The sequence below is a fragment of the Podarcis muralis genome, chromosome 11, assembly GCF_964188315.1.
Source record: "Podarcis muralis chromosome 11, rPodMur119.hap1.1, whole genome shotgun sequence".
In the NCBI taxonomy this organism is placed as follows: domain Eukaryota; kingdom Metazoa; phylum Chordata; class Lepidosauria; order Squamata; family Lacertidae; genus Podarcis; species Podarcis muralis.
Window position 1 is genome coordinate 50,334,552 of NC_135665.1, and position 12,825 is coordinate 50,347,376.

General features: G+C 45.0%; 1 protein-coding gene across 2 annotated transcripts in view; it reads left to right on the top strand.

The window, feature by feature from the left end:
- Positions 1–5,622: 5,622 nt before the first annotated feature.
- The window catches only part of ADAMTS12 (ADAM metallopeptidase with thrombospondin type 1 motif 12), a 107,744-nt gene continuing 100,541 nt past the window's right edge, over positions 5,623–12,825 (top strand). The window contains exons 1-2 of one of the 2 annotated variants that reach the window (XM_077936435.1): positions 5,623–5,921; positions 8,868–9,229. In XM_077936435.1, the coding sequence (XP_077792561.1) occupies positions 5,795–5,921; positions 8,868–9,229 (489 nt within the window). In that variant the 5' untranslated portion in view covers positions 5,623–5,794. The remainder of the gene's footprint in view (positions 5,922–8,867; positions 9,230–12,825) is intronic. The other variant, XM_028748247.2, reaches the window with a different exon arrangement.

A 12,825-nucleotide genomic window follows, 5' to 3' on the forward strand; every position in this document is an offset into this window, starting at 1 on the left:
CTGGGAGAAGGGGTGCCAACCTGAATAAAATATTTGGCGGGGGGCAGGTAAGTCCCACCATGCATAATCGACCACAAGACACAACACACACATGCCATCTGAACGGCAGTGCCCATCAACTTTGGGGAGGGGGACAGCCCCCTCAAATATTTTATTGGGGGCAAAGGGACCGTGGACCCTAGGAATTGGCTCCATGCAGGATTACTGAAATATACTTGGAGTCGAGTGTGGATTTCATGCTCTTTATTCAGCTCATAGTGGTGAGGAGGAATGGAAGTTGCCCCCCAATATCTGCTTTATATACATTATTCACACAATGGGCTGCACGTGATTGGCTAATTCCGGGATTCTCCTGTAGGCCAATCAGGGTGTGGGTTCACTTCCACCTGGAGCTGGATTGGGTGGCTCCTGCAGACCAATCATACTGCTGCATTGTTCCAGGACCAATCAGACTTCTGCATTCTGAATCCTATTGTTCTAGGACCAATCAGACTGCTGCACTTTGGATCCTATTGTTCTAGGACCAATCGGACTGCTGCATTCTGAATCCTATTGTTCTAGGACCAATCAGACTGCTGCATTTTGGATCCTATTGTTCTAGGACCAATCAGACTGCTGCATTTTGGATCCTATTCAACTCAGTACATAACAATTACCCAGCAGGAAAGCTAAACCTGCACTTTGGCTCCCAACAAAGCAAGGGTCACCCCCTAAAAAGTAAAGGTTTTTTTTGTTAAAATGTGATATTTGATATCATAGATATTGTAGAATTGTAGAATTGGAAGGGACCCTGAGCCCAACTCCCTGCAATGCAGGAATATGCAGCTATCCCATACAGGGATCAAACCTGCAACCTTGACATGATCAGCACCACGCTCTAACCAACTGAACTGGAAATGTCTTTTGTCTGCACTCTAGAGAGCTGCCGCCTGCCAGTTTACACCAGCCTTCACCACCCTGGTGACCTCTAGATTCTTTGGGCTACAACTCCCAACAGCCCCAGGCAGCAACTCAGGTGGGAGCTGTACTCCAAAACATTTGGAGGGCAGGAGATTGACGAAGACAGAGAGGCAATAGTGAGCTAGGTTGAGTAATGGATTGATTTGGTATAAGGAATCGTCTTATGCTAGCTTCCATGGGACCAACTACAATCAAAGGGGCTGCAAGCTTGCCGCTTGCACAGATCTCTTTATCAGGCAGCAGGAGCATTGGGAGCACAAAAAGAGGGCATGTTTCCCCATGTGTCCACTTTAGCTTTCAGTCCTGTAAACTAAAAGCAGGCTAATTAGATTTCCCTGGAACTGATGGTTTCTGCTGTTTCTCAGCTTGGAAAATGGAGCGTGTCCAAGAATCCCATGGGATCCTCTGGCAGTGCCCTGAAAGGCTCAAAGGCTAAACAAGATATTGAGCAGGGCTTGTCTCACTGCTTGTCAAAAAAAGAAGAAGACTTGTCCAAAATAATGCACATCCCTGACTGAAAACTTGTTTCATGTCACCCTTGGGGAGCTTCATTCCCTTGCCATATGGCCACACCATCTGCAAAGCCCATTAAGGTACAATGACCCTAACACAGAAGGCTGCCTTAAACCCTTGGTCCATCTAGTTTAGCATTGTTTACACTGACTGGTAAGGGACGTGGGTGGCGCTGTGGGTTAAACCAAAGATCCTAGGACTTGCTAATCAGAAGGTCGGTGGTTCGAATCCCCACTACGGGATGAGCTCCTGTTGTTCGGTCCCTGCTCCTGCCAACCTAGCAGTTTGAAAGCACGTCAAAGTGCAAGTAGATAAATAGGTACCACTCTGTCGGGAAGGTAAACGGCGTTTCCGTGCGCTGCTCTGGTTTGCCAGAAGCGGCTTAGTCCTGCTGGCCACATGACCCAGAAGCTGTACGCCAGCTCCCTCGGCCAATAAAGCGAGATGAGCACTGCAACCCCAGAGTCGGTCACGACTGGACCTAATGGTCAGGGGTCCCTTTACCTTTTACACTGACTGGCAGCTCCTCTCCAGGGGTTTCAGACTTTGTGTGTTCTACCTAGGGACCTCGGAGATCTGGGCCTTGAAGGTGAGTTGGAAGGATATAACTGTAAGTCACTGTAACACGTCGATCCGAAGCATTTTAATAAGAGCCTAGGCTACCTCTCAGACTTCTTGTGATGATAAAACAACAGAGAAATGGACAAAATATGTTGCCTCACTGAAGGAAACTCAACAGGTGTAGTTCCTATTTTGTTTTTTTAATTATATTGTACCTCACCTTTCCATTTACCGTGAAACGCTCTGGGTACCTCCCCCACACCCATCACTGCACTGGGGGGGGGGGGGGGAGAGGCACCTCTTGACTTTCCCCCCAGCATGCAGATCTTCCAACAGGTAGGAATTAAACCAGTGCAGCTTTCCCTATATCACCAGATCTCTGTGCCGCAAAAAGTTGTGCCTGTTGCAGAACAGGCAGAAATCCAACTGGTGATAGAGCCTCGGCACTTTAGTTTTTACAGCTGTATGACAGGCCAACATCCAGCAGGTGCAGCTTTTTCTGGCGTGGAGATGTCCAGATTTTGATAGAAAAACTGAACAAAAGGTGGAGCTTTTTTTGCTTCAGTGCTGAAGGTAACTGGCAAGCGAGTGTGATGGATGTGCCTCATGGCTGGTATACAGAGGATCAAGAGCGGAAGAATTAATGGTATCACAGCGTTGGTAGGAAACCACTAGGAGAGAAGTAGAAAGCAGCAGTTCAGAAGCATCCAGCCAAGAGCTGCTTCATCGTCAGTTTTCACTTTTAAAGTCGTTTCCAGCAGCTTGCTAATGAGAGTAGGTCAATAATATGAGGTAAAATGATCTTCTAAGCCCTTGAGAAATTTCCCTTTCTCAACCCCGACATCTTGCTTTTAATACCTTTTGTCAGAGCGTTTCGCTTAAGCCATTAAATAGTTATTAGAGAAATTGGGGACTGATAATAAGCTTCTGGCAAGACGTTCTTGGAAAGATCTTCTTATCGTCTGCAAATTGGCACCGGCCTCTTGGTTTTTTTCGCCTACCTCGTAGCAATCGTCGCAACTTTCTCGGCATTTGGCGGTTAGGCATTGGAATGTGTTGTTGGTGTGTGGAAGGGGAAGGTGTGGCCATCGCCTACCCCTTCACTTTTGGGTATTCCGTTAAAGGAATCCGGCGGTCGTGGATCCTGTCCAATGCCCTGTGTGGCTGGGGGCTATGCCACGACCCCCGGTGACATCAGGGGAGAGCTTATAGTTGTATTTGCATCAACAGGCTCCCCCTACTGGTGGTTAACCCCTGTCTGACTCACCCCTTTCCGAGTGGGTGGAGTCAACATTTGCTGTTGTCCAATGCCTAAGCCGTATACGGTATAGTTAAATAGTTATGGTTATAGCTATGGTTTTCCCAGTAGTGATGTATGGAAGTGAGAACTGTGCCATAAAGAAGGCTGGTCGCCGAAGAATTGATGCTTTTGGATTATGGTGCTGGAGGAGACTCTTGAGAGTCCCATGGACTGCAAGAAGATCAAACGCATCCATTCTTAAGGAAATCAGCCCTGAGTGCTCACTGGAAGGACAGATCGTGAAGCTGAGGCTCCAATACTTTGGCCACCTCATGAGAAGAGAAGACTCCCTGGAGAAGACACTGATGCTGGGAAAGATGGAGGGCACAAGGAGAAGGGGGCGACAGAGGACGAGATGGTTGGATAGTGTTTTCGAGGTTACCAGCATGAGTTTGACCAAACTGCGGGAGGTAGTGGAGGACAGAGGTGCCTGGCGTGCTCTGGTCCATGGGGTCACGAAGAGTCAGACACGACTAAACGACTAAACAACAACAAATGCCTAAGGCAATACCTCTCACATGCTGTAATCAATAAAGTTGTGGCCTTTTCTCACCCATTAACCTAATATACTGTGTCCACATGTTTTTATTATTCCCAAGCGGGGGACAGGTCCTCGAATCACAATAAACATGTTCCAGATCATTCAAAACCTTCATTACTCCCATGCCCTTTCACCCTACCCTGTTCAAACTATCCATTCACCATGAAAATATATATGAAGAATGAAGTGTTATGTCAGCTTTTGGGAAGGCGGCGTTCATAGAAATTAATTTAATAACAAAAAAAGAACTGATTCCAGTCCCCTCGCTAACATTACTGGGGATATGAACAACACATTGGATAAAGGATTGGCTCAATGTTTATTTTTAGGAGCCAGGATGGTTAATGTAAGAAAGGGCAAATATTCAGAGGGGTTAAATAAGAATTCATCGTACAGTCAAGTCTGGTCCATTGCTATTGCTGAAAATTTAACTGAAAATTCATGGTCTAGTAAAAGGCAAACAAAAAAGGATTTGTTTTCAATCATGTGGCAATATATATATATATATATATATATATATATATATATATATATATGCAGGTTTTGGTGTTCTCGGGTGTCTTCCCGTGTAAAAGTTGGGGTGTCTAGGCGACGTTTCGACGAGGTCTCACTCGTCATCTTCAGGCTGGTGCTTTCGGCTTCTTGTTACTGGAACAGAGCAGGATCTCAGTGTTTGAGTTCCTATAAATACTGTGATGGGGTGTGGTGTATAGCCTCCAATGTTCTGGGCAGAGAGGAAGTTCCCAGGCTAGTGTGCCTTTTCTTCACCACACCCCATCACAGTATTTATAGGAACTCAAACACTGAGATCCTGCTCTGTTCCAGTAACAAGAAGCCGAAAGCACCAGCCTGAAGATGACGAGTGAGACCTCGTCGAAACGTCGCCTAGACACCCCAACTTTTACACGGGAAGACACCCGAGAACACCAAAACCTGCATTCATGTACCCGTGAAAATCTACGAAAGCAAATATATATATATATATATATATAAAATATATATAAATGATGTCCTCTATTACATCTCATGGCAGCAGACCTTGTTCCTGGGATGAGGACCACAAGGCATGATCTGGAAGCAGCATTCTTTAATACCAGCTGTGGTTCTTTCGTTGTGAGAAAACTGCACTCTGCACATGCTCAAAGGCATTTTCTCTTATGTAGAATCACTGTGTTCCACTGAGTCTTGGCATTGTCTAAATCCTGGCTAAAATTAAACCCTGGTTGTAGTTGCTTGGGTACACAGCTGGACATCAGAATAGTGGATCACTTTGCTCGGTTCTGATTTGTTCTGGAGCCAGAACATGCCGTTATCATATAAATGGTATTTTTCACTCGGGCACTGAAATCCGCACCTCCCTCGCTCATGCTCTTCGTGCAAATGCCTTTCTATTTTCCAGCCCACGTTAAAACATTCTGGGCAATGCAGAAAGCGCCCGATGGCTGAAATCCTATGCCCACTTTCCCATGAGTAAGATTTGTGCAACTCTGTGGCACTTCCTTCTGGGTACTTATGCTTAGTGTTTTATGGGGAAGAGTAACCTGCCTGTTTTATTCTCTTCGGATTCCTCCAAACCCAGGTAACTCAGGAGCCAGCAGATAGATACACAAGCAGAGAAGGTTTCCTTATGCCTCCCAGTTCCACTACATGCTCATCTCTGTGCAAAAGCGGGATTCCCTAGAAACCGCTTCCTCACTCCACCACCACCCTCCTTCCCCCTCTCTCCAGAAACCAGACACCAAGACTCCTAAGCACTCCCCTTTTCAGGAAAAGCCTCTCTGCCTTTTCTCTCCGAGAGAATTTTCTTTTCTCTCCCCGCTCTCTTTGTGCATTAATTTCCACAGCCCTTGGCCATGCAACTTGACCGTTTTCTTTCAACTAGGCATTGAAAGAGGCGCTCAGTTTCCTGCAAATAAAACATGCCATGTATTCAGAGAAACTGGCTCGCAAACGTTTCCTTCTGGGTCCACTTCCTTAATATCCAGGCGTTGTGCTATGGTAGGAATCCTCCACCGGGCAGATTTGTCTTTCCAGACAAGAGGCAAGGTCAGTCGATTCTCTTGTTTTTAATTAAAGCGGCTCTTGCATTTAGCATTTGACAACGTGGCATCTCTCTCTCCCCCTCTCCACATTCCTAATCTTGTTGTAGAAAAGAAGGGCCTCGCCTGTAAGCAAACCTTTTGTACGAATAAGCTTTAGCACCTTCAGCATTTGCAGATCTTCATGACTTTACGAATTATTATTATTTTTTTAAAAAAGAAAACTTTAATGCCGTTTTGTAAACCGTTCCCAGCTCAAGCTGAGCATCTTCCCAGGCACACTCTGAACATGCTGTGAGCGGCTGTTCGCAGCCCCACAAAGAACAAGGCTGGGAAGCTAAAACCAGCGACGGCAACAGTTCTTGCAAACAACTTGCAACGCTTCACCCCTGCCCGAGCAGTTGCAAAACGGGTGGCAGGCGAGTGTGGATTATTTGTCCTGAGATGGACTGCTGCCTCCTTCCAGCAGTAACTGAGGGTGGCTGGTTTTGATAACTCCTGTAACGAACCGGCTATTGCTGCCCTTTTAATGTCCAGAGTTCAAAGAATTGTAGAATTGGAATGGAACCCCATGGGTCATCTAGCCTAAACTCCTGAAATGCAGGAATTTTCTGTTCAAGGTGGGGCTCTCAAACAAATATCATGTATCTTAATTCTGCCTGTACCATCACTCCCCTTCCTATTACTCAAAAGAAAGACAGAAATGTAATGTCATTTGGTAGCTACAGGGGCATTTGGTGAGGTTACAGGGAACCAGACAGAGGGCCTTCTCGGTAGTGGCACCTGCCCTGTGGAACGCCCTCCTTTCAGATGTGAAGGAAATAAGTAGCTATCTTATCTTTAAAAGACATTTGAAGGCAGCCCTGTTTAGGGAAGTTTTTAATATTTAATGCTGTATTGTTTTTAACACTCGATTGGAAGCCGCCCAGAGTGGCTGGGGAAACTCAGCCAGATGCGCGGAGTATAAATAATAAATTATTATTATTATTATTATTATTATTATTATTATTATTATTATTATTATTATTATTACTACTACTACTACTACTGCATAAGAACACAGCATGTGACTGGGGAGGGTGGATTCATATGGAAGGACCCTGTCATTTAGGGCCACCCTGCAAGGGGGGAAAAATACCTGACTTACTGTGCATCAAACAAATTTGCATTGTCTTCTGCTTTTTGTTCTTAACCCGTTTTCTTTTGCTGGAATATGTGGCACTATGCTGACATTGGACTTCATTTCTGACATTTTTCACAGGCACTGCTTATCCAGGCATGTCCAAAGTCTGTTTTGGGGCCTAATCCGGCCCCCGCTGGTCGGTTTAATTAAAAAAAAAAACCCCTCAATAACTTCAATCAACAAATTCGGTTGGCCCTCACACATGTTCACTTCATCAAATCTGGCCCTCTTTGAAAAAAGTTTGGACACCCCTGGATGCAGTTCCAAACTGTCAGGGACTGGGCAGAGGCGGAATAGTGGAAAGAAGACAGTTCGGAATTACAACATGGGTTTGAGGGAGGTCACAACTCAGAGGAAGATGAGGGGGAAACATGGGAAATAATGGGAGAGGAGGAAGAAGATGCACCAGAGAGGCGACAGCTGACAGACGCAGTGTCTTTAGAAAGCATTCCAGGCCCCACCTCTCCCAGAACCCGGCGAGCATTGAAAGTAAGAGAGGAAAGAGCTTAGAGGCAGAGGGCACTTCTCAGCACTTGTGGTGATGATGCATGAAGGGAGAGAGGGAGGGGTGGAGACTCACTCGGGGCAATGCCATTATTCCAAGAGGCTGCATTTCCAAGTCTCTCTCTGTGCATATTGAATAAAAAGCATCTGCTAAGGACTTTTCCTTGTCTTATTCGTTCCTGGCAACATGCCATGGGGGCAGGGGATTGGATCCTCTGTTACCTGACACAAACCCATATTTGGGAACCACAGGGGCTAGAAACTTATTTTTTTAAAAGGAAGCAAGCTGAAATCCACCCAAGTTGCTGGATTCTGCCAGTCCTCCAATTCGTAGATATTTTTCCACCGGTGCAAAATTGTGAAAGTCACACAACATACCATGTGCAACTTAAAGCCAAAGCTGATGTGATGGGAGGGGTCTATTCCAGGAATGTGGAAAGCGTAGCCCTCCAGATATCGTTGCATCCTAGCTGCCATCAGCCCCACCAGCATAGCCAGCAGTCAAGAAGGGAGGGAGCTGCAGTCCAGTGGCCTCTGGGTGACCACAGGTTCCCTGTCCCTGCGATTTTCCTCATTCTCTCCTGGAACTAGAACTCATTGGCATCCAATGACGCCGAATGTTGGAAAACTCAGGACAGAGAAAAGGAAGTCCTTCCTCACTTAGCACATAGTTAAACTATGGAACTCACTGCCACCAACTTGGATGGCTTTAAAAGAGGGTTGGGCAAAGGATTGGACTACTGCAATGCGCTCCACGTGGGGCTACCTTTGAAGGTGACACGGAAACTACAACTAATCCAGAATGCGGCAGCTAGACTGGTGACTGGGGGCGGCCGCCGAGACCACATAACACCAGTCTTGAAAGACCTACATTGGCTCCCAGTACGTTTCCGAGCACAATTCAAAGTGTTGGTGCTGACCTTTAAAGCCCTAAACGGCCTCGGTCCTGTACACCTGAAGGAGTGTCTCCACCCCCATCGTTCTGCCCGGACGCTGAGGTCCAGCGCTGAGGGCTTTCTGGCGGTTCCCTCATCGAGAGAAGCAAAGCTACAGGGAACCAGGCAGAGGGCCTTCTCGGTAGTGGCACCCGCCCTGTGGAACGCCCTCCCATCAGATGTCAAAGAGATAAACAACTACCGGACATTCAGAAGACATCTGAAGGCAGCCCTGTTCAGGGAGGCTTTTAATGTATGACATATTAGTGTATTATTGTTATTATTATTATAAAGGTGAAAAGCTAATTTTTCTGCTCCTTTTCTCCCCTAGATAATTTTATCAAAACGTTGCAAGACTACCAAGTGGTAAGCCCAGCAAAAGTGGATGCGGCCGGGAAGTTTTTGTCTTACAATTTGCACCACCATGCTTCCACTGTCAGAAGGAAAAGAGACATCAGGAAAAAGGACAGTCAAGTGTATTATAAGATTAAGCACAAAGACAAGGACCTGTTTTTTAACTTAACCCTCCGTCAAGGATTACTGTCCAATAATTATATTCTGGAAAGGCGATCTGGCAACTATTCCCGTGCAAAGATGGTTCAGCGTTCGGAAACTTCGTGCCACCTGACTGGGACAGTCGTGCAGCCAGATTTCAAGACTGGGAAGGCAGCAATCAGCACTTGCAATGAACTAGTAAGTGACAGAGTTACCATGAAATATTTCTTGCTATTGGTAATTTCAGGTATTCACAAACCAAAAGCTTCTGGTCCAAATTCAAGAGTTATGCTTCAGGGTGTGGAAGGCAAGATCAACGTCCAGATCTCTTTGCGGGTTAATTGTTTTAATTCATGGCTAAGAATATGGATTAAGGGCCTCTGTGGCTTGAGCTGCCCATAAATTGATATGACTAATTTACCCTGACAACTCACCCTACATGCCATAATAGAAGCTGTGCAAGGCTTGAGCAATTACATAGTAAATGATGTTTTGCATAAGAGTTGCATGGTACGTGATAAACAATTACGTATTTGGTGGTGAGAATCAAGAAGATAAGGATCCTTGAGATCCAATTCCATCCATAAGTCCATTTCCCCAAACCATGCCCACCTGTGAATCAGGAGACATCATGCAGATGGATAAGTGATGTCAGCTGACAGGCAGAGGGTTCAGTTCTGCATTGGCTGTGCCCGCCAGTTCTCCACAGGTAACAGCCACATACAGACAGCAGGATTTAGCCCCACCTGTTAAGAATCCTGCAGAGAGTTCAGTCTTGCTCAGTGTTGCTTCACTGTCTCCCCACCACACTTGTGGGCCAACTTTGACGTAGGACTGCGATCGTACCCATCACCTATCATCAGATGATTGACAGGTGGTTAGTCCTTCCGGCCTATCAAAGTTGGTCCGCTGGGTTGCGGGGAGATAAAGAAGTAGAAGAGTTTGGATTTGATATCCCGCTTTATCACTACCCGAAGGAGTCTCAAAGCGGCTAACATTCTCCTTTCCCTTCCTCCCCCACAACAAACACTCTGTGAGGGGAGTGGGGCTGAGAGACTTCAGAGAAGTGTGACTGGCCCAAGGTCACCCAGCAGCTGCATGTGGAGGAGCAGGGAAGCGAACCCAGTTCACCAGATTACGAGTCTACTGCCCTTAACCACTACACCACACTGGCTCTCCTAAAGATCTCTAAAGATCTGGCCCACCAGACCAGAAGGTTTCCCCTGCTCCTGGCCTATGGGAAATCCACATGTAGGACACGAATAGCTCCCTAGGATTGGCCAAGCAGAATCCCTAGAATCTAGGAAGTATTGGATTTTTGGCCGGGCCCCCTAATCACAAAAAGAAAGAGAAGGCGTTAGCAGGCTTGCTGTAGTCTGCAGAATACATGCCCTGAGTGTGTCCTCAAACCTCCCAGCTCTCTTACAACTGCAGATCCAGCTAGGCCAATGTAAACATGTGTGGGACAGCTCCCCGCTCCCACCCCATCAGCGCGGAATGAAAATTCCTTCCTTGGAAACATTTCAGGCCTGCAAAATATCCTTTGACTGCTCAGAAACAAAGTCGTTGCATGCAGCAGGCCTGGTATAGATACAAATGAAAGGCTTTCATTTCAGCACATGAAAGAATAATGAAAACTATATGGAGAATTTAAAATACAATTTCCTTACATGTGCTGTGCAAATGTGACTATAGGAATATTTACACAGTCAAGGGGGGCAGAGATTTAAGCCTTAGTGCTTGCCCTTGCTAGTTATATGTTGGTCACATGCCGCATTGTATTTTGTATTTCTAAAGGACTGCAAACTGCCCACAGAACTCAGGTGGGTGGGTGGCATAGGCATATAATGAATAAGTCTGTAACTTGTGTACCCAAGAATTCAATTCAGAGAGAGGATGTGAGAGATCATCAAATGCATGCTTCTAGTAAATGAACAACTGCTGGTTTTTTTGTTTGGTTTCTTTGGTAAATAGCGTTTCAGTATTTTTTTAGAAACAAAATGTTTTTCCACTTAGCAAAAAAATGTACATCAAAGTGCTACAGTAATTGTGTCTTGGAAAAATAGCCAGTGTGAGGCTGTTTTCAAGGTAATACTTGCCTTCTGTGCCAGACAATTGCAGACAGCAACCCACATACAATAAGATTTTTAATGTTAATGAGTGTGTATGTGTGTGTGTGTGTTATCTGTGCAATTAGACCTGTAGCCTTTCACACTTGAGGGGGAGGAAACCACTGAACACGATCAGGGCTGGATTTAGGTTTGATGAGGCCCACAACTACTGAAGTTAATGGGGCCCTTTATATGTCCAGCTGTCCTTCGTCAACAACAAATTGACACTGTTTTTTGTGTTGAATATTTGCTATATGGTAATTTATAGACCTAATAGGTATCTAAAGCCATTTGCACGTAACAAAATATGTATTTTAACAAAGTACAGTGGTACCTCGGGTTAAGTACTTAATTCGTTCCAGAGGTCCGTTCTTAACCTGAAACTATTCTTAATCTGAAGCACCACTTTAGCTAATGGGGCCTCCTGCTGCTGCCGCGCCGCTGGAACACGATTTCTGTTCTCATCCTGAAGCAAAGTTCTTAACCTGAAGCACTATTTCTGGGTTAGCAGAGTCTGTAACCTGAAGCGTATGTAACCTGAAGCGTATGTAACCCGAGGTACCACTGTAATTGTTGAACTGAAATACAATTAAGAAGAAGTATATTAATAGTGAAATAATTATTAAGTTCTAACTTAAAATGATTTTTTTATTCATAACAAACTTAATAATGCAAACACATTGGCATTTGGCAATAACGAAAGTTCCTTTACAAACACAATTTACAAAGACTCATAATGAGCAAACCAGTGATATTTTAGGGAGCAGGCTAGCAGGTGGGGCCCATTACTTACATCATAGGAGCCTACACAAAACACAACACTGTTGCTGTATGTAGGTTTTATTTTATTTGTTTTTTATCTTATATTTTGGAGATGTACATCCAGGTTTTTTTCCCTTTAATTTTTTTGGGGCCCCCCAAGAGAGTGGGGCCCTAAGCTATACTTTATTTAGCCTATACATAAATCCGGCACTGACACGATGCATCTTATTTCTGCATCAAAATACTGAATGCTATCTTCAGCTCTTCTAAAGGCAGTTTGTTGTGAAACCTGATGCTGTTGGTGGAGATGTTTCCTTCTACAGGCTAATCGCTCTCCATTTTCACAGATGGATAAACACTGGAAAAGTGATTCATTCTCTGTGGCAAAGGTCACATTCTCCGCCTCTCGGAATATTGTGCCTTTCAGTCGCTGACAGAAATGTAGCTTAGTAGAATACAAAGACAATCACGAAAATAAGGAAAGCATAAGCGCCACTGGATACAAAAATAATATCATTTCATGTCCCCCCACCCTTAGAGAGGAAGGAAGCTGCCCTGGGCTCCTTTGAGAGGGAGGATGGGATATAAATTTAATAAACAAGCAAGCCATCAAACAAATAAAGCTTATGGCAACCTTTGCAGCATCAGTTTCATTTGGAAGAGAGAACAGGGAAATCTTAATGGAATATTGTTACCAATCTGTCATTATAAAACAAGCGAGAGCTGCAGCAAAATTTTGCAATGTGAAGTGTTGCTTTTCAGGATTTCTAGCACTCACTAACTTGCCAACAAAGGTCCGTATAGTTAAAGCTATGGTTTTCCCAGTAGTGATGTATGGAAGTAGTGATGTATGGAAGTGATGTATGGAAGTGAGAGCTGGACCATCAAGAAGGCTGATCGCCAAAGAATTGATGCTTTTGA